This window comes from Mobula birostris, chromosome 9, assembly GCF_030028105.1.
Source record: "Mobula birostris isolate sMobBir1 chromosome 9, sMobBir1.hap1, whole genome shotgun sequence".
Lineage (NCBI taxonomy): Eukaryota > Metazoa > Chordata > Chondrichthyes > Myliobatiformes > Myliobatidae > Mobula > Mobula birostris.
In genome coordinates, this window is record NC_092378.1 from 124,963,064 (window position 1) to 124,985,718 (window position 22,655).

Genomic DNA, 22,655 nt, shown 5'->3' on the forward strand with positions numbered 1-22,655 from the left:
CTACACAAAACAAAGTTTAAGAGGATATTTAAATGGGTGCACAAAATTTGGTCAGATACATGAGGTAAACAGCACAGACTGGTGTAAAGCACAGCAGTACCATCATACTGAAGAACCACCTCTCAGCGAGGCCAAACAATAAAAATGAAATTTGTCATTGCTTTCAGTGCGTAAGCATAACCTTTAAATTTCTGAGGCAAAGAATATTTACAAGCAATACCTCATACAAAACAAGCTCATACTCTACCAGGCAACTACTGACCACTGCTTTCCTCTATATTGCTGAATCATGGCTAACCGTCTCAAAGCACCTAGGAGATGCACCTGTGTCTCTACAATTTCTTCAGGCATGATAAACAAACCAATGTCAGTGCCCTCAGCTCCACCAATAACCCCGGTACTAAAGGCCCTACTTACATTCAATGGGTTCTACTGCATGTCAGACACCAGATTCTGGAAACATTCTCTCTGTTCTCAACTCCATCACAGTAAGAGGTTACAACCCTTGGACAAATGAAGCAGTTCAAGGATTTCTTTAGGCCACCAGGAAACTAGCAACATCTCCAGTGATTCCTGATGAAGGATTTCGGCCCTAAATGACGACTGTTTATTCATTTTCACACATGATGCCTTATCTGCTGAATTCCTCCAGCATTTTGTGTGTGTGTTGCTCTGGATCTCCAGCACCTGCTGAGTCTCTCGTGTTTAACATCTCCACTGACCTGTGGGAGTGCCTGAATCACAATCTTCAGCAAGATAAAATATCATTAGGAGTGACATTGAGAACCTCGAACTTCTTCTGTGGGAGCTCAGCTGGTCCGTCAAGTCCCTCCTGCCCCACCTATACTAGTCTACGAGTCTTACATGGGCACTGACTGGCACGTTTAAAACTACTAGAAATGGTCATCCTCGACTCTGATACCTGAACCGGAATAGTAATCTACACCTCTGTTTCAGTGTGGTTGTGCGGTGACTCGGAACTCGAGTGCGCGGTGCCGGTTGCAGGGAGGAAGCAGCAAACAGACGGGACAGAGCAGACAGAGGAGTGGGACCTTTGGTCTTGGCATCCGTGAGGAGCGGTGAGGCGACAGCTCTGACGGCACAGACATGGCACTTGCGAGGTGTCGGGTTGTAGCTCTGTCGAATTCATTGCAGTGCCTTCCACGGGGTGGGGGAGCTGACCGGGGATCACCAGGCGCCTTGGCGGCGTCTCGGCGACAACACCCGGTGGTCGTGGGAAGAGCAGGATTTGGCAGTGGGTTGATAAGACTCCCCGGTTAAACACACACAAATTCATTTCCTGACAATCTGACGGCTTAGATTCTGACCTAACATCGACAGTCACAAGGGAGGAACGGGTTTCGGCCTTATGGTGACGGGGTGACATGATCTGGAACCTTCGAACTATACTGGACAAGAGATCCCCGGGCCCGGACGGGACAGAACAGGTGTTCCAGAAGGTCAGACCGAATTGGACTTGTGGGGAGGACCGGACCGGGGTTGCTTTCAGATGGACTGAAATCGTGGAGTCCAGAGGGGATCGGGATGGACTACAGATTTATGTCCCAGATACGACTCAATATACCGTACCGATAGGACTGGAAATCCAAGGAGCTGGCTGGCTCGCAGCGTGTCGTCCCAAACCGGACTTAAATCTGGAACTTGAATGAATGGTTTGAAATTGAAAAAAGAAAGTCCTGGGAATGTTCAATAGGTCAGCTAGCAATACATGGGGGAGAGACACAAAAGTTTAAAGTTAATAACGCTTTATCAGAAGTGGGGAATTGAAAAGGAGGTGTTTTAACTTGTAAAGAGAACAGTTTCTGTATGAGGATGGAGTCCAATGGTGTGTTTTAAGGCTTTTGGTGCCATCTTTTTAGTACATTTGAAGTCCGCATCAGACACAGAATTAAGAAAAAAAAGAATACAGTATGATGGAACTAAGAGGGAGAACACAGCAATAGTGGAAACCTGAATCAATTAAGAAGGCTAGAAATTACCAAAAGAACAGAACACAACTCAATATTCAAATAATCTTACAAGGGTCCCCTATGATAATTGCAGTATATCTTTACTTCTATGATTACATCCTCTTGCTAAAAAAAAACCCAACATGCTTCTTTTTTTTTTGCCAGCTTTCAATGACTTATTGTACAAAAATGAGCTTTTGGACAATTAGTATTATTCAAATTTATCACTTTTTTAAAAGTACCCTCCTTATCAGTTATTTTGTACAAAGTGGGTACCTTTACATCTGTTCTTGTCCACTCCCTCAGTGTATCTATATCCCATTGAAGCCTATTTATTTTGTCCTCACAATCCCATGTAATTTTGTGTCATTAGCAAACTTAGAAATATAATATTTGGTCCCCTCATCCCCTCAGAGCCACATTGATGTAGTTAATAAATACAGTGCCTTGGAAAAAGTATTCAGCCCCAACCCTTTTTTCGTATAAATGAGTATTAGAACCAGGTTTGATCAATTTAACTGAGAATTTTTATTTGTGAATCACATGCTTTTTTTTCCACAGTGGAGCCCCAAAAAACAGAAAATTGTACAGTATGAAAAACTAAAAATTCAGAAGCTGAAATGTCAGCAGTTTAAAGTATTCAACCCCACTCAATACTTAGTTGAACCACCTCTGGCAGCTATTACAGCCAGTAGTCTTTTTGGATAAATCTCTTAGCTTTACGCAATGTGATGGAGTAAGATTTGCCTAATCCTCCTTGTAAAATTGCTCAAGCTGTGCCAGATTAGTTGGGGCGTAGCAGTGGACAGCAATCTTGACGTCTTGCCAGGGATGTTTGATGGGATTAAGGTCAGGACTCTGACTGCGCCACTCAAGGACATCAATTTTCTTCATTTGAAGCCACACATTGGTTGCTCTGGCACAATGCTTTGGATCATTGTCCTGCTGAGAGACGAACTCCCTCCCTAGTTTAAATTTTCTGGCGGAGGATAGCAAGTTTTTACCCAGGATCGCTCTGTATTTAGCAGCATTCATATCTTCCCGTCAATCCTGATCAGATTTCCAGTCCCTGCTGTTGAAAAGCATCCCCTTTGCATGGTGCTACCTCCACCATGCTTTACAGGAGGGTTGGTGTTATCTGGCAGATGCGCATTATTAGATTTACACCACATGTATCGCCTAGTGTTGAGACCAGAAAGTTCTACTTTAGTCTCATCCAACCACAAGATCTTCTTCCACATCTATACAGTACCTTTGCAAAGTCTTTACGATCAAGGATATGCTTTTTTAGTGGAATTTTTGGCGTAGATCTGAATGCCAGCCAGGTACGCCATCCCTACTGTAAAGTATGTTGGAGGTAGCATCATGCTATGGGGATGCTTTTCAGCAGCAATGGCTAGAAATCTGGTCAGGATTCAAGAGAGATGAATGCTGCTAAAGACAGAGAGGAATTCAGAAAATTGATGTCCTTGAGTGGCCCAGTCAGAGTCCTGATCTTAACCCAATCAAACTTCCCTGGCAAGACCTCAAGATTGTTATCCACTGCCGCTCTAACTAACCTGGCACAGCTTGAGCAATTTTGCACGGAGAATGGACAAATCATGCTCCATCCCGTTGTGCAAGCTAATAGTGACATATCCAGAAAGACTACTGACTGTAATAACTACGAGGCATGGTTCAACTAAGTATTGAGTGGGGGGGAGGGGAGGGGTGCATGGGGATGAATAAACTGCTGACATTTCAGTTTTTGAATTATTAGTTTTTCTTGCTTTACTATTTTCCCTGTTTTGGGTCCCGACTGTGAAAAAAAGGAGAATGTGATTAACAAATTAAAATTCTGAGTTAAATTGATCAAAATCCCTAGTTATAATACTCATTTAAGTGAACAAAGGGGTTGGGGGCTGAATACCTTTTCAAGGCACTGCAGCTGGAGATGAAGTTCTGTATCCCATTAGTCACAGTCTTGCACGCTGCAAAAGATCCATTCATCCTCACTACAAACACGAGGAAATCTGCAGATGCTAGAATTTCAAGCAATACACATAAAAGTTGCTGGTGAACGCAGCAGGCCAGGCAGCACCTATTGGAAGAGGTACAGTCAACGTTTCGGGCCAAGACCCTTCGTCAGTCCTGACAAAGGGTGTCGGCCCAAAACGTCAACTGTACCTCTTCCAATAGATGCTGCCTGGCCTGCTGCGTTCACCAGTAACTTTTATGTGTGTTGCTTGTTAATCCTCACTGTTTGCTTTCTGTCCTTTAATTTGATCAGCATTTTAACTTGATTGACCAACCTCCTGTATGGAACCTAAAATCTGAAAATTCAAGTACACAATTAGTTCCACCATATTTAATCTATTAATCATTCTCAACAAACTACTGTAGAAAATTTTAAAGTGTGTTTCTTTTCATTAATCTATGCTGTCTCAGCTTAGTCCTCCCATTTTTTTTCCAAGATGCTCTGTTATTCTTCATAGTAGATTCCAGAATTTTCCCCACTACTAATGTTAGACTAGAGGCTGATAGTTCCCCGTCTTCTTTTGTTTCTTCAATAATGAAATCACGTTTGCTTTTTAAGTGCAAGATATAAAATACAAAACAGTAAAGTTGTATTTAATTTGTTTTACAAATAACTTACCAATTCAGCTTTGTAGTACTTGACTTCATTATTAAAGCTTTATTTATCACAAATACAAGTTATGACAAAGTCGACTGTTTGATTAGTGTGCCAAATAATTAAGAATTGATCTGACATTTATCGCACATTTAAGCATAACTTCTGAATCTATTTAAATAGCTTATTGGCTTGAAAATTAAAATGCAACTATAGTTTAATCTTGGAAAAATTAAATCCTTTAATATAGAATGGATGTTTTTGTTCAGTTCTGTTTTGTCATCCTGACAGATACCAGTTTGCTATAATGTTTCTGTGTTTATAGTGATTTGACATCCTGTAATGCTGGATCAGACACAAGGAATGCATGGATTCAATTACATTCAGGAGTGACATAGTGCTTTCCGATGTCCATATATACACCCCAAACTCTAGTCACTTGATGGTAAGACTAAATGGAGATGGACAACCAGGTACTGTCTGAGAGTAGTGTTACATCTTATTTTTCATTACACTCACAGTTGTGGGATTTTACTGTGGCAGATGAAACATCAAAACAACATATGTATATTGTTTCTCTAGTGTCTTGAGGAACCTCATCAACGAGTCTCAAGCAGTATCATCAAACTAAAATATGAGAATTGGGCATGAGTCAGAAAAAGATAGGATAGTGAAGAATAATGCCCACATGATGCATGTTCTTGTCCAGGTGCTTTTAGCAGGATAGTGCGTGAAAAACATGAATATAATCTGTAATACTTATACTTTCGGGAAGCCTGCAGTTCAGTCTATGCCTGTGCCAACTATCTATCTGCCCACTGAGCTGAAAGAAAGGTAGATATCGACTACTTGAGTGTGGGTTTCGGTAATCTTAATGCAGCAGCAAGCATTCAGACTATTTATATATTACAGAGATCTGTAGCCTGGAATAGACCCAAGGCTTGGAATTTAAGGAGTGACTGTGACCCTTAGTCCATGCAAAAAGCATTCAAGATGAGTTTAGAAGGGTGTGAAATGATCATATTTAATCATACAAGAATCTAAGGGTCATGATTGAGTAGATATTGAATATTCTCACAAGTGGTAGAGCCACAAATGAAGGGGTGTTATTACAAGGTAAAGGAATGGTCATTTTAAGGCTGAGATACATAGGAATTTCTCCTCACAGAGGGCAGAAATATCTAAGGGTTGTGAAGGGTAAGTCATTGGACATGTTTAAAGAGTAGGTAGATAAGTATTTGAAAGGTTAGGGAATTGCAGATTATGTCGAACTGGAATCAAAATGGAGTTGAGGCCTGGAGCAGATCAGCCATGGTTCTATTAACTGGCAGGATAAGCTTGAGGGATGAAGTGGCCTAATTCTGCTCCTATTTTCTTGTGTTTTTATATAGCTAACTGATGTTACAGTAGTGGAAGTAGAGGCACACAGCACAGAAACAGGCCCCTTGGCCCAACTGCTGTTTGCGACTACTGCTTCTGCAGTCCATTTCATATACTGCCACCTTATGGGGTAAAACATTTCCCCTCATATTCCTACTAAATCTCTCTCAAAAAGTCCTAGAACATTATAGCACAGAAACAGGCCCTTTGGCCCATCTAGTCTTTGCTGAACTATTCTGCATAGTCCCATCAACCTGCACCTGGTCCATAGCTCTCCATATCCCTTCCATCCAATGTGCTTATCCAAAATTCTCTTAAATGTTGCAGTCGAACCTGCATCTACCACTTCCACAGCCAACTTGTTCCACGCTTGCACCACCCTCTGAGTTAAGAAATTCTCCTTCATGTTCCCCTTAAATATTTTATATTTCATGCTTAACCTCTAATTCTAGTCTCACCCAACCTCAGTGGAAAAAGTCTGTATGCATTAACCATATCTATACCCCTCATAAGTTTGTATACCTCTATCAAATCTCCCCTCATTCTCCTATGCTGCACAGAATAAAATCCTAACTAATTCAACCTTACCCTATAACTCAGGTCTTCAAGTCCCAGCACTATCCTTGTAAATTTTCTCTGTACTCTTTCAATCTTATTGATATTTTTCCTTTAGTAGGTGACTAGAACTGCATACAATATTCCATATTTGGCTTCACCGATGTCTTGTACAGCTTCAACATAACATACCAACTCCTGTACTCAATAGTTAGATTTATGAAGTCCAATATGCCAGAAGCTTTCTTTATGACACTATCTGCCTGTGACTCCAAGGAATTATAGATCTGTATTCCCTAATCCCTCGATTCTTCTGCACTTCTCGCTGCTCTACTGTTCACTGTGTAAATCCTACCCAGGTTTGTCCTTCCAATGTGCAACGTCTCACACTTGTGTACATTAAATCCCATCTGCCATTTTGCAGCCTCTTTTTCCAGATCCCACTTCAAGCTTTGATAGACTTCCTTGCTGTCTACTACACCGGCAATCTTGGTGTCATACATAAATTTGCTAATCCTGTTTACTACATTATCATCCTGATTGATTATCATGATTTGGAAAGCTGTGAGTCATGGAGGCAAATTCAATATTTATTTATAAAAGGTTAGTTATATATAGAAAGGAAGTATTTTAAGTGTAATGGAAAACTAGCAAAAGTGTGGGACTAATTAGATGCTAAACTTTAAGCTAAACTTTTCCAATGTATGATGCCCATTTGATGTAGTGCCACCTTTCAGTCTGTCTGTTTGACTAAGGTTTTCAAGTGCAAAACATACAAAATGCTGGAGGAACTCAGCAAGTCAGGCAACATCTGTGGAGGGGAATTAACAGTCAGCATTTCAAGTTTTCAAGTGATGTGATTGTAACAAAAATTGAATATTTTATGTCTGTTGCTTTGAAAATTCAGGACCTAAACTGTTTCTGCAAGTTACAGAAATGCATTTTTCTCTTCTGAAAAGGACGTATCAAAATGGATTAATGTTTGAGATTATACATTGTACTGATGTTACTTTCAATTCTAGATTAGTAAGAAAAATGTTTATAATTTATAGGAAGCCCTTTGAATATTACAGCAGTATGTCTAATTCACTGTGCTCAATTTCTGTTACAATCTCATATAATGATATTGAAATATTTTCTAAATCTAAAAAGATGTAAGTCATTTTAAATGTTTGCAATTCATGAGCAATGCAAATAAAATAATGATATTGAAAGCTTGTACTTTACTGCTTTTAAAATGGTAAAATGTTGCTTGTTAACATTACTAAAAGTACTCTAATTTCCTTTTATAAAATCTGCAGTTTTTGTGTCAAAGTTCAAAATCCTACATAATGTTAATGCCTACAGCAAAGGTGATTTGGAGCACCTGAGCAATGAAGAAACCAGAGGTGATGTTGATGTTAGTGAAAAGAAAGTTGACACGAGAGTGGAGGAAACACACACGAACATTCTGCTCGATGATGATGGAGATCTGGATGTAATTAGAAGATCTGATGGTCTTCTTCATTCTGATGAAGATGATCAGTGGCGAGAGATAGTATATCCCACAATAATAAGTAAAGGGGAAGAAATTTTCAGTGAGGAGTATGAGGAAGATTGCTCTGTTTGCAATGAGATCAGAATAGGTAAGTCAATATAAATGGTATTTTGCATGATATGAGGATATTACGTGATGGGATAAATAATGTATTTGAATTTTTAGTTGTATTATATTTGAATACAGGAGGACCATGTATTTTCTGTGAAGCTAGCTAAAATATATTTTATGTAAGTGCAGGAGTAAAGTATTTATTGTAGTATAGCTCGCCTTATTAATATTTGTAGCAGAAAAGACTGTTTGCTGGTTCCTTTGCCCTTTGGCTTTGTTATTTAAACTAGGTTGCAGAATTGCTTTTATAATTGTACAATTATGTTACATTATTTGAACGAGAAATCTGCAGCCCTTCTGGGGCAATGACATTAACGTTGGCAAATTATCTAGCATACTTTAGATAGCTACTATAATTATCTAATGTAAACCACTGTATTCTGCTTGAAATCACAATAAATGAGGAACCTAGAACATGAATTTTCTTTATAAACACACATGATAAAATTAACCACATTTAAAAATATTTTGAAATAGTGTTAAAACCCTATTTTAGAAGCTAGAGATCTCAATTTCTTCAATTAAAAAGTATTAAAAAGACAAAACCCTTCATAATGACACCATATAACACCATGTAATGATATGAAAGGGAGCAGTAAAAACATTGGAAATTATGTACAAAATAATAAAAATAATGTATAATGATTAAAATAATCATTAATGAAGAAAACATCACTTCATACAGTGCAAATGGAATTTGACATTGAAAAGTATGAAGCCAGGCTCTCAAGTAAAATAGATCAAATTATTAAATGGAAAGAGTCTGCAAGAGTGAAGTATAGAGGTCAAGGTGTTCTGCTGCATCAGTTACAAAAAGACAGGAGATGGATACAAGTTGTTTGGAAGGCAAATGGTGTATTTTGGCCTTCATTGCAAAGAGGTTGAAATTTAAAAATAAGGAGTTTTAGAAAAATGATGTTGGAGGAGCTGAGTGGGTCAAGCAGCACCATGGAGAGAAATGGACAGTTTGTCTTGAATTGTGCCCCTTCATCAGTACTGAAGAATAGAGAGGAGTTAGCCAGTATAAAAAGGTGAAGTAAAGGGGTAGAGAAAGTGCTAGATGAATCCAGGTGAAGAGGGGTAACAGGTCAAGGAAGGGAGAGTGGAAATCATGAGGGAGGTGACAAGGTGGAGGCAGCAAAAGACTGCAGATGATAGAATCTGATAAGAGAGGAAGATTGCACATGGTATCAAATAATGGGCTTGCAGAGGTAGAATGAACATTGGGTAAAGGAGAAACCAGTGGAAGAAGCAGGGTAATGCGGAGCTTGGGTGAATGTAGGAGGAACGAGGTCGATCAGCAGGAGAGAGACTAGAGACAGAGGGGAGTAGTTTACCTGAAATTGGAAAATTCAATGTTTTCATGCTGTTGGCTTGGAGAATACTCAGGAGGAATATGAAGTGTGTATGAGAATAATGAGGATTTAAGAGAAATGGCACAGAAGAAAATGTGAAATCAACAATAGATCAGGCATGTTCATATTGAATAGTGGGACAGGCTTGAAGGGTCTAGTAATGTACACCTGTTTTTATTTTCTTGTGTTCTTGTATTTTGTCAAACACTTATTTTGCAATGAATATTCATTACCTTTAGGTTGGTCTGAATGTGTAATGTTATTATTTTGGAATGGATATTCAGGTCAGACTTATTTTTCTTTATCAATTGTTTAATGCAAGATGTAAATATATACAGTATTTGACTCTACTTGAATGCATGTGGACTTACTGTCATCACTTTCTATTGTAATTTTTTATATCCGGTTAATGCTGAGAATTACGAGTGTAAGCATAAAAATTAATTATATCCTTCTAGTGTAGGCATGTTGAGGTGAGAGGAAGTCTGAAATGTGGCATTTATATAGGTAGGTCAAATAAAGGAACAAACATTTTTAATGGATGTTTAAAAATTAAAGTGTAGACTGAAGTACATCTGAATATATGGTCCAGTTATTTATTGCCAGTTGTATATTGTCTGGCTAGCTGTGTGCCTGTCACAGGGGACCTGCTAAGGTTAATTAAAAGGGCTGAGTTAAATCAGAGATGATTCTTTAGGATATTGAGAAGTTCTTATCAAAGTATGCAGTGTAACTTATTGGTGGAATTTCAATTCAGACTGATCCAATTTAAAGGATTGCATATGAATTTTGACTAACTAAATGGAACCAGAATCAGGTTTGTCATCATTCTTACATGATGTGAAACTTGTTGTTTTGTGCCAGCAGTTCAGTGTAAAGACATAAATTTACTCTAAATTACAAAATTTTAAAATAGTGCAAAAAAAAATAATAAAGTGGAATTCTTGAGGATGTCTGATGATGAAAAGAATTGTGCCATGATGGATTTTGTTGAGTATACAACCCTCTGCAGCCTCTTGGACTCTCCATACGAGGCTGTGATGCAACCAGTCAGAATGCTCTCCACTGTACATCTATAGAAATTTGCAAGTGTCTTTGGTGACTTAACATATCTCCTCAGATTCCTAACAAAGTAGAGCTGTTGGTGTGCCGTCTTCATGATTGTACTGTTTACAGTGCCGATGAAAGATGATCGCCCAGCACAGGAAGAGATAATGACTGGAGGCCAAATGCAACATAATTTATTTGTTAACCTTTGAGCAGAGGGATGAATTGAAACAAAAGATTTGTAAAAATTGTCATATTAATAAATCCATCTGCAGGTATTTCCCCTTTAACTGTTCTGTGATGCATATCCCTTTTGAGCAAAATTGCTCGATTGATGAAAAATGCATCCATTGGATATGTATCTGATACTAATGTAAAGTACGGTAAGCCTACCCTTGTTATTCCTTGCTTTACGTGGTCCTCATTAGTTCTGGCAGAGATGAACAAGAGCCCGATAAGCAGATTTTAAAAAATTCTTACTAAGGTTTCAGAATGAAGTCAGTATAATCAACCAACAACTTAATTGTACAATATGAAGGTCAGAACACTAACTTTATGAAGGTCATTAAAGTAGCTGTTATTTTGTGTACTTGGAGACTTTATTTATTGTCATTTCAAGTAGAATACGGTGATTCACATCAGAGATTTATGGCGATTTTTTAAGGTGTGGTAGACACAAAAATGACTACAGAAACACTTTGTGGATGAGATTAATAGTAGGAAATATATTTTTTAGAAATAGAGGTGATGTGTTGTGTTTGGGAGGTGCTAAAATCTCTTGAAAGGACACAAATGCTAATTGACAAATTAGCTGAGGATGGAAGACAAAGGACTAAATGGTGTCATGTTGCTAAGGATGATTTGAAATGTTTTTATTATTGTAACATGTACAGTGTATATACCTGTCATGCATACTGTTCATATAAATGAAATGATTACAAAGTGCTTTGAGGTAGTGCAATGTAGAACAGTAATAAAATGCAAAATAAAGTGCAGCATCTACAAAGAAAGTGCAGTACAGATAGGAAAATGGTGAAAAATCATAATGACGCAGATTGCGAGGCCAAGAGTCTAACTTAATGAACTAGGGAACCATTCAGGAATCGTACTACAGTGGGTAAAAGCTGTCCTAGAGCCTGATAGTATGTATCTTCTGCCCAGAGAGAGTGGGAAGAAACTGGGTAAATCCCAGATATTCATGGCTTTGGGGATGGGTTGAGACCAAAGAAAGGGCCCAGTGTACTGATTATCTCGGTGTGCTCCAAGAGGTGTGAAAGCACTGTTCTGGTTACAAACGCAGTCAGCTTGGATTATAGTGTTTATTTACCTTTACTTTAAAAACAAGTATATATTATAATAGTTGTTTCTATAAACTACAGACCTGTGAGCATTCTTTTGATAAGTATTTAAGAGTCTAGTAGATTTAGTTGCATTGATTAATAAATGTTTGAAACAAAGACTGCAAAACACTTGTATAGTTTATTTGTAAAACTGCTTTCATTTTTTTCCATACTGAAGATTGATACTTTGATTATTGTTAGAATAATAAACCTGCAGACAATATGGGCTCCAATCTTTCACCATCGTCTCCATCACTCACTGTACACTGTTTGATTCTGTACCAGTTCATAACCTTGGTATCATAATTGATCCTGAGGCAGCTTCAGACCATTTATCCATATCATGGATAGTGATTAGTTTGATATTCATTGTTTTGTCTGAGCCCACTATTGAATGAGTGCACCTATTTCTGAAGCCCTCATTTATATGTTACTACCTTCAGACTCCTACCTGGTGTTTTTTTTTATTTTACTATTCTTAAATATCAAGCATCCCAAAGTTCTGCTGCCATGTTATTAGCCTGCACCCAGTCCCAGTCCCTCATCACCTCTAGAGTTAGTCATATCAAGAAAGATCTTGGTTTAAAATTTCTTAACTATTTTCTCATTTCTCCATCATCTTGTCCTTTCTTATGTCCATGATCTCCTTCAATCGGAGATATCATCATCATCATTATGTGCTGTGTCATATGACGTAGGCAATCATGGTCTTCCTTTTCTAACCATGACCATGATTGTTCTCGGCAAATTTTTCCTCAGAAGTGGTTTGCCGTTGCCTTCTTCTGGGATTGCCTGACTCTTCAGAGATTGCCTGGCATCAATGGTCATATAATTCATGACTTGTGATATGTACCAACTGCTTATATGACCATCTACCACCTGCTCCCATAGCTTTGCATGACCCTGACCGGGGTGGGGAGGCTAGGCAGGTGCTGCAGGCTAGCAGAGGAAAGAAGCGCCTTACACCTCCTTTGGTAGAGCTGTATCTTCACCCCGCCAGCCAACCTGAGATACTATTCCCTATAATTGAGAACTCCAGAATTATTCTACTTTCATGCTTTCACTTGCAAAAGCTCTCTGGAATTGCCTCAAAACCTTTCTGCCTCTCTTTAAAACACTCCTTAAAGTGACTTCTTAGACCAAGTTTTTAGTCAGTTGCAACATCTCCATATGTGACGTGAGGTTAGTTATAGATTAACGTTTACTTTAAAAGGAGCAGTGTAAATGGAAGTTGTTTTGCTTATCTTGAATAGTACATAAGATTTGTCTTATCAAATACAACCTGTTTTACTTCTTCCTTTTTACAGAACACACAATGGGTACTGCACTGGAGGATGTTGGAAAGCAGGTATTGTAGATATATCTTACAAAATGTAAATAAAATATGTATTTTAAAAAATGTTTTTTGATTGCAATCTTATCAACTGCAGGTGTGGCGTGGTGCTTTCCTTCTAGCTGATCACATTTTAAACAATCCCTACCTATTCAAAAACCACACGGTTCTAGAGTTAGGAGCAGGCACAGGCATGACCAGCATTGTCATGGCAACTGTTGCAAAGACCATTTATTGCACAGGTAAGACAAAAAGCATGCTTGGATAGTTAATTGACATTGATTTTTGTTTGGTATTGGTTACCCATGATTAATGAAAGTTTTGAAATTGTACCAACAATAGCTGCATAAGGACTTACTGTTCCTAAAATAGTCAAATCATGGGGGGTGAGTTGAGTGGTTTGAGGACAAATGTTTTCTAATTTGTTCCACATTGCAATTTATTTTTAATTGTGTTGTGATGTTTTTATGTATATAAAATCTAATAATGACATTAGTATGGGGCATGGACACCACAGTAGCGTAATGGCTAGGATGACACTTATTAAAGCTCAGGGCTTTGGAGTTCTGAGTTTAATTCCAGTGTCCTCTGTAGGAAAGCTTGTACATTCTTCCTATGTGTGCGTGTGTTTCCTCCAGGTGGTCCAGTTTCCTCTCACAGTCCAAAGATGTACTGGGTAGATTGACTGGTTATTGTAAATTGTCCTGTGATTATGTTAAGCTTATTCAGGTTTGTCGTGAATTGCTGGGCGGCGTGGCTCAAAGGGCTGGAAGGGTGTACTCAGCACTGTTTCATAGAGTTGCATGGGAAGCAATTAATGAAATCGCTGCCTGGATGTCTAGAAAAGATAGTTGACAACAATGGTGGACCTTGAGAGGATTGGGAGGGCTTAGTAGAATAGTGAAAATACCAGGCACTATAGCTTTTCATAATTAGGTGACATCCTCATGGAGAAAATAACAGGAGGTATCTCCTGTACTTAATAAAGTGGTCACTTAGTGCATGTTCTTGGTTTTCCTGTGTTACATGTCCACAGTTTCGTTTTCCTGGGAGTCCATAGTTTCATTTCTGTGAGCGTTAGCTTATGACGTATGCCGGCGGTATAAAAGAAATGTGGTCATAGTGCTGAGAAGGAGTCGAAGGAAAGAGAGAGAGAGTGAAGATTGCAGACTTCGAGCTATCTGGGAACAGCTCACGATCGAGAAGGGTAAAGTCTAACGCTTACCCATACCCAAAGGATTAGGTTAATCAGCAGCACACTGTGCATTGTGGAGACGTGTCTGTCCTTTATATGATCCATGGGTGTGGATTTTGTGACAGTCACTTTGTGAAATCGCTCTTCGTGAACTTCGGAACAGTATTCCTCGGCTGGGATCTTCGGTAAACGTTTCTTTGTTCGCTAGCCATGGAATCTTTGGAATTCGTCATGATCGCCTCGTCGCTGCACTGTGAATCCACAAGTCTCTCCTCTCACCTATTTTGTGAATTACTGGGACTCTCTGAACTGCCACTTTAAGACTATGCTTGAGTAAGATTTGTTAAGAACAGGTTCTAAGTGACTGAAAGGGAGCTGTAGACGCATAACACTGTTAACTTCTGTTTAAGAAAGTAGTTTATTTAATTTTCTATATTTTTGAGTAGATGTAAATAAATATAGTGGTTTTAATATTTAAACCCGACTCAGTTTGTCATCTCTTGCTGCTGGTATGTTACGAAATCGTAATACCTGCTGCTGTAGTCCATCCACTGCAAGGTTTGACATGTGCGTTCAGAGATACTCATCTACACACCACTATTGTAACCTATGGTTAATAGAGTTACTGTTGCCTTCCTGTCAGCTTGAACCAGTCTGACCATTCTCTCTGACTGCTCTTATTAATAAGGCATTTTTGCCCACAGAAGAGCCACTCAATTGATGTTTTTTTTTATTTTTCACATCATTCTCTGTAAACTCTAGAGACTGTTGTATGTAAAATTCCTAGGAGATCAGCAGTTTCTGAGATATTCAAACTACCCTGTCCAGCACCAACAGTCATTCCATGGTCAAAGTCACTTGGATCACATTTCTTCCCCATTCTGATGTTTGGTCTGAACATTAACAGAACCTTTTGACAATGTATGTATGCTTTTATGCATTGAGTTGCTGCTGCATGTTTGGCTAATTAGATATCTGCATTAGCAAGCGGGTGTACGGGTGTACCCAATAAAATGATCACTGAGTGTACATACAAAAAAAATCCTCCGGGCACAATCCTAGCCAAACCATCTCAATTGCTTCATCAATGACCATGCTTCCATCATAAAGTCTGAAGTAGGGTGATTCGCTGATGATTGCACAAATTTCGCTTTCATTCTCAGCAAATGAAATGGACATGTACTCAAGATTTGCACAACATTGAGGCATGGACTGGTAAAGTGGCTAAGTAAGTCAGCGCCACACAAGTGCCAGGCAATTAGCATCTCCAAAGGGAAAAATTAGCTACCTATACTTGACATTATATGATATTATACAATCATCAATAACCACCATGCACCCCCACCCCCCAACATCTTGGGGAATCATCACTGAAACTCAGCTGCACCAGAAATCTAAATTCCGTGGCCACAAATGAAGGACAGTGACTTAGAGACTAGGTTTCCCACAGTGGAAGACATATTTTCTGACCAAGGCCTCTCCATCATCCACATGACACAAATCAGCAGTGTGATGATAATTTGTGTTGAGGTAAGAGGATTTAAGAAAATAGTCTCCATTGCATAATCTTTCATTTAATTTCAAGAATAAATAGCTGGGAGAGGGGAAGTGGTTAGAGCATCGAAAGGTAAAGCACAGGAACAGGCTCTTTGGCACACAATGTTGTGATTAACTAATTAGTAATCAAACGACCAACTAAACTAATCTCTTCTGCCTGGTTGTTTTGCTATTGTATTTCTTCAAGTACAATAGATTGGTAGGTAATAAAGTTCAAATACTTTAATATGGTTAAAAGATTAAAGGTGTCCATACAAGTAAACTATTTCCTCTATCAATGTAGAAGAGAGACATAACTTTAAATTAAAGCTAAATTATCCAAGGCTAATGTCAGGAATCATTTCTCTATGCAAGGTGAGAAAATCAATACTATTCTTCTCAGTTCAAACAGGGTACTTAAAGATGGTAGAACTAAGACATATGGATGAAGTAGTAAGGATCAGCTATAATCATGTTAAATGATGCCACAGGGCATAAGGGAACCTGTGTTTCTAAGACTGATATCAACATTATAGATTTGTATGGCCAATAAGATGCGCGAAGCCCATATGGTTTCATTTTTTCTCTCATTCTTTGCTTAACCTTTTTACTAATCTGTCCAGTTCATCTGGAGGTACTGCCAGAGCTGCATTCTGTTCCAAATAGGACTGAAATATTGTTTGCAAGTTCTCATTTGACTTAGGCCACTATCTGAGACAAATACAAATCCACAATCCCTTATCTGATATCCTTGGTGCCAGTTGCATTTTGGAATTCAGAATTTTTGGGATTTCAGACCCCCCCCCCCCGGAAAAAAACGTATGCTCAAGTCCCTTATTTAACCTGTCTCAGTGCAGTGGACTTTAAGACCCAGTGGCGCACCAAACCTACACACGTCCTCCGGTATACTTTAAATCATCTCTAGATTACTTATAATACCTAATACAATGTAAATGCTATGTAAGTAATTGTTATACTGTATTGTTTAGGGAATAATGACAAGAAGAAATTTTATTTCCAACAAAAACATTCAATATAACATAAAAATATACAGCTTCAAACGAACCGAATCAAACACGTGGTAAATGACTTATTGGAATAAATGTAGAACGTCACTGTCACTGTCACTATAAAACTTCAGTAACTTGTCTTTCTGTTTATTTAAATCATATACTGTGGTAGTTCCAACACTATTTTCTTCAGTAAGACGCCGCACAGACACTCCACGATCAAGCTTCTGCAATAACTCCACTTTCTGCGTTATTAATAGAGAAGATTCCTTCTCTTTTTCTCATTGTTACCCATAGGGGTATCTGCAGCTGTTTTTGACATTTTCACAGTGAAATTAAACACAAAGTCAACAGTGAACACTAAATATCAGCGAACAGCAAATGCACGTGTAACCAGTACAAGCGCTGAGCCACAATTGATGCCTGGCAGCCTCTGCTAGTGCTACCACGTCACACCTAAGTGACGTCAGCTATTGGCGAAAAAAACTTCGGTTTTCGGAGCTTTTTGGATTTCAGAATTTCAGATAAAGGAATGTGCATCTGCACAGTTAAAAAGGACAACTTTCCTAAGACATGACCAGCATTAATTTGATTATTTTCTTGGAAAGGGTCACACATGGACAATAAGATGAATGGCTCACTCTGTTATCTGCTTCTTTGAGCTGAGAACTACTTTGATCAGCATGCAAAGGATGTTAATACTGGCCAAGACCCATGGTGGACAGATTGCATACCTATAAGCTCCCAGAATTTACAATGGGACTGCAGATTAACCAAGAATGTTCAAGTACACAAAAGAAGTAGAATATTGTTAAAATGAGTTGGAAATTGGCTAAATTAAGTCAAACAAATATTTTGTGTAACACACATAAATGTTGCTGGTGAACGCAGCAGGCCAGGCAGCATCTCTAGGAAGAGGTACGGTTGACGTTTCGGGCTGAGACCCTTCGTCAGGACTAACTGAAAGAAGAGCTAGTAAGAGATCTGAAAGTGGGAAGGGGAGGGGGAGATCTGAAATGATAGGAGAAGACAGGAGGGGGAGGGATGGAGCCAAGAGTTGGACAGTTGATTGACAAAAGGGATATGAGAGGATCATGGGACAGGAGACCCAGGGAGAAAGAAAAGGGGGAGGGGGAAAAACCCCAGAGGATGGGCAAGGGGTATAGTCAGAGGGAGAAAAAGGAGAGAGAGAAAAAGAATGTGTGTATATAAATAACGGATGGGGTACGAGGGGGAGGTGGGGCATTAGCAGAAGTTTGAGAAGTCAAAGTTCATGCCATCAGGTTGGAGGCTACCCAGACGGAATATAAGATGTTGTTCCTCCAACCTGAGTGTGGCTTCATCTTTACTATAGAGGAGGCCGTGGATAGACATATGGGAATGGGATGTGGAATTAAAATGTGTGGCCACTGGGAGATCCTGTTTTTTCTGGCAGACAGAGCGTAGGTGTTCAGCGAAATGACAACACCTTATATTCCGACTGGGTAGCCTCCAACCTGATGGCATGAACATTGACTTCTCAAGCTTCCGCTAATGTCCCACCTCCCCCTCATACCCCATCCCATTATTTATTTATATACACACATTCTTTCTCTCACTCTCCTTTTTCTCCCTCTGTCCCTCTCACTATACCCCTTGTCCATCCTCTGGGGTTTCTCCCCTTCCCCCTTTTCTTTCTCCCTGGGTCTCCTGTCCCATGATCCTCTCATATTCCTTTTGCCAATCAACTGTCCAGCTCTTGGCTCCATCCCTCCCCTTTCTGTCTTCTCCTATCATTTTGGATCTTCCCCTCCCCCTCCCCCTCCCACTTTCAAATCTCTTGCTATCTCTTCTTTCAGTTAGTCCTGATGAAGGGTCTCGGCCCGAAATGTCGACTGTACCTCTTTCTAGAGATGCTGCCTGGCCTGCTGCATTCACCAGCAACTTTTATGTATGTTGCTTGAAATTGCAGCATCTGCAGATTTCCTCATGTTTGCGTTTTTAAATACTTTGTGTTTTTGTCATTCAGACTCCATGAAGAGATTTAACCAAAAGTTTGGCTGTTTTCCACATTTTGAAATTTAGAAGTAACACAAATGATTCAGGAATAGAAACAGTATTTTAAGGTTATTTTGGTGACAGTAAGCTTATAGAAAGGTGAAGTTGATATTGAACAATAGTTTGAGTTTAAATTTGTTTTAGAACAGAGTAAGAAATTAGCTGGCTAACAAATGGTATATCACTTCAGGTAAATGTAAAAAGGGGATGGTGATAGCGCAAACATTGATAAGCTATAATTCATCTGAAGTAGAATTTTTTTGGATTGATGTTGGATCCATGAACACAGCATGTCTGTGATTAAAAAAATAAAGCTATTGGTAGCTTTGAATTTATCATTGGTGAGCATAATAACCTTGAATATTTATATTGAAGAACAAAGACTCGATATTTAATTGAATTATACATTCTTGGAAAAAAATGTGCTTAAAAGTGGCAGAAATTGGACAATAAAATATAAATTACACTTTTGTTCATTAACTGTGGAACATTAATCTATCAACGTTATGGAGAAATACTTGATAAATCAGGAGTCAGGGATCAGCAAAAGTATAAAATGTTGCAAGCAGCTCCTGTAATTCAGATAAATATGATATACTAGAAGAAAGGTGGTGAGCAACTTCTAAAATTTACCTAAAATCAACTTTCAATTAATAACATTGAAATAAAATTTTTACAATGTTGTTAAAAACATGTTGAAAAATAATTCAATGCCTTGCGTCTTTCTACCTAAATTCTACAAGAGAAATCCAAGAGAACTGAAAAGAATTAGTGAATGAGGACCTGATGATGTGGATCAACAACTGAAGGAACTGTGATGACTAATTTTCCTGCTAATTTGGTGAGGTGATAGAGTTCTTCAACATTAGTCTGTCTCAAGAACAGCTGAACTGTACAAATAAAAAATACAGACACCTGACAGGGAAGGCAAGGTATGCATTTCTTGTGCTTCAGTTCAATACTTAATACAGTTTTTGAGGTTGTTTCTTTTTTCCTTTTATTTTTCTTGCAGTAACCAGATAGTGTGAAATAGTTTTCTGGTTCCAAATAATTTACTTTCTGTTTTCTCTCCATAGGGAAAGCTGCTGCTAAGGACTCAAGAACCCAAGAGATGGAATCATGATTAAAATTTATTTTTATATTTAGATTTTTGTCAGTGCTGTTGTTCTAGTTGTTAGTTATAACTGCGATTTAAATAATCACTTTATCAGAAATTGGTTAAGATTTGCTTTTACATTTAATACTCAGAGAAATTTTATATTTAAATTGATGATAGAGGAAAATTATTGTATTACTTCAAAAATGATGTTTCAATTAAACACATTAAACAGTTTTATCAAATCTCTATTGGTTCTTAGATCACAGAGTTTGGTACAGAAAGATTGTCTGGAATTTGCTAGATTAACAAAACCCTGCAGCTGATTCACTGTTTTTGTTGTTTCTTTGATGGGAATCAAGCTGTTTTGTGTTCACAATGGATTTTACTCTGATTTTATTTGTCTACTTTGTTGCACTGAATAAAAGTTTGATTGTTTATGTTTTAATTTTAAACAGTTATGTCACTGAGGAGATTATTTACAGAGAACTTGTGATGGATTCCATTCCTGACTCACATTAACTTGTTGATGGAACTTTAATTGCACGATTGTTATCCTTAACTTCTTGAACTCTTTGGACAGTGCAACTGTGGCTTCCTCCAAAATACCCACTAAGGAAACCTATAAACCTATGAAATACCCACTTCAGAAACCAATAAATCTACAAACACGTGAATCAGAGTTTGTTGTGCAGGAGACATTATATTTGAAGAAAACTGAAATTTTGCATTCCTGTCCTGTTCAATTCAAGCAATCATAGCTTCTTTGCTAATTATGTCTAATGCCTGGCTGGATGGAGGCATATCAATAAAAAAGTGAAGACTAGTTAATAGCCACTCTAAAGGCTTTGCAGGTGACACGCTGAAACTGCAGTTCATCAATAAACAATCTTGAACTGAGGGATGTCTACTTCCTCACTGAGGTGTGATCTGTGCATGCATAGTTCACCAGTCTATACTTCAAAAGGTTTCTATTCTACACTTTCTGCTTGGGGGAGTGTAGCTAATAGTGGGTTTGGTTGAGCTCCCACTAGTGTGCCTCATTAACATGCCTGCTATTCTTTTCCTCTTTCAATTTGTCTATAATGAAAGAATTGAATCCATGTAGAACAAAGTAGCGCTGATTTCACCTGCACAAATAGATGTAAATTGGGTCCAAAAAGTTGCCTTCCATTTATTAACTGAATAGTAAGATTGCTAATGAAAACTTATGATTAAAGCCCCTTTTCAGATTTCTAGAATAAAAATCTTTGGCTGCAATTGATAACTATTTTTTGCACTCACAGGATTAGAGTCATGCGAGGGTTATAAAATACATTCTTATTGGCTAACCCTCTTATTATGTTTAAGCTTTAAGTGGCTGAAGCACAGTTAAATATACACATATATATCATTTGGAATATTTTGGCCTTTGGGTATGTGAGATGAATTCCCAGAAAAAGTTCACTCTCAGCATCAGATAAACAAAGTATTAATCTACAGGCCTCACAGTAGCTTGGACTCAATGACTGTGTTGACATTACATAAAGCGGCAAATGCTTATTTAAATTAGACTCATTTAGCATTAAACAATTATCATTTAAAGATATATTCTCTATTCAAGGGGAATAAAATATAAAAGCAAGGAGATAATTCTGAGCCTTTTTAAGAACTAGTCAGGCTGTACTTAGAATATTGTCAACAGTTTTGGACCCCATATCTCAGAAAGGATGTGTTGTCATTGGAGAGAGTCCAGAGGAGGTTCACCAGGATTATTCTGGGAATGAAGGGGTTAACATATGAGGAGCATTTGGCAATTTTGGGCCTGTACTCACTGGAATTTAGAAGAATGCAGGGGATCTCATGAAACCTATGGAACGTTGAAAGGGCTAGAGAGGGTGGATGTGGAGAGGATGTTTCCTATGGTGGGGGTATCCAGAACTACAGGATACAGCCTCAAAATTGAGGAACGACCTTTTAGAACAGAGGTAAGAAGGAATTTTTTTTAGCTAGAGAGTAGTAAATCTGTGGAATGCTCTGCTACAGATTGCAGTGGAGGCCAAGGTCATGCATGTATTTAAGGCAGAAGTTGATAATTGCCTGATCAGTCTAGGCATCAAAGGATATGGTGAGAAGGCAGATGTATGGCTTGAGTGGGATTCAGGATCAGCCATGATGGAGCAGATTTGATGGGCTGAATGGCTTAATTCTGCTCTTATATCTTATGGTCTTAAGCACATGGACTTAAATTTACATTTTATATTTCCAGATGTTGGTGAAGATCTGCTGAATATGTGCGAACGAAATGTAATTGCAAACAAGCATATTTATGGGACAACAGGTAAGTTAAGGTTAGTAAATCCTTGAAAGAAATATAATCAAGTATTTTACATGATCTTACTGTGATGATTTATTCTAAATGGTTAATAATTAAGCTAAGAGTGTTAACTCACTTGCTACAGAAAATTTGAAATATTGTTTCTGAAGATGGCAGGCTGCTGCGAGGAAAATTTGAGCCAATGAGTCCGTTTGAGTTTTTAGAACTTTACAAATACTATAGTTG

General features: G+C 38.3%; 1 protein-coding gene across 3 annotated transcripts in view; it reads left to right on the forward strand.

Moving 5' to 3' along the window:
* The first annotated feature begins 974 nt into the window (after positions 1-974).
* Positions 975-22,655, forward strand: part of mettl22 (methyltransferase 22, Kin17 lysine) — a 49,357-nt gene continuing 27,676 nt past the window's right edge. For 2 of the 3 annotated variants that reach the window (XM_072268742.1, XM_072268744.1), the window contains exons 1-6: positions 975-1,079; positions 4,907-5,054; positions 7,818-8,141; positions 13,214-13,254; positions 13,337-13,481; positions 22,362-22,433. In XM_072268742.1, coding sequence (XP_072124843.1) covers positions 4,949-5,054; positions 7,818-8,141; positions 13,214-13,254; positions 13,337-13,481; positions 22,362-22,433 — 688 coding nt within the window. In that variant the 5' untranslated portion in view covers positions 975-1,079; positions 4,907-4,948. Of the gene's footprint in view, positions 1,080-1,104; positions 1,256-4,906; positions 5,055-7,817; positions 8,142-13,213; positions 13,255-13,336; positions 13,482-22,361; positions 22,434-22,655 lie in introns of those variants that run through there. The other variant, XM_072268743.1, reaches the window with a different exon arrangement.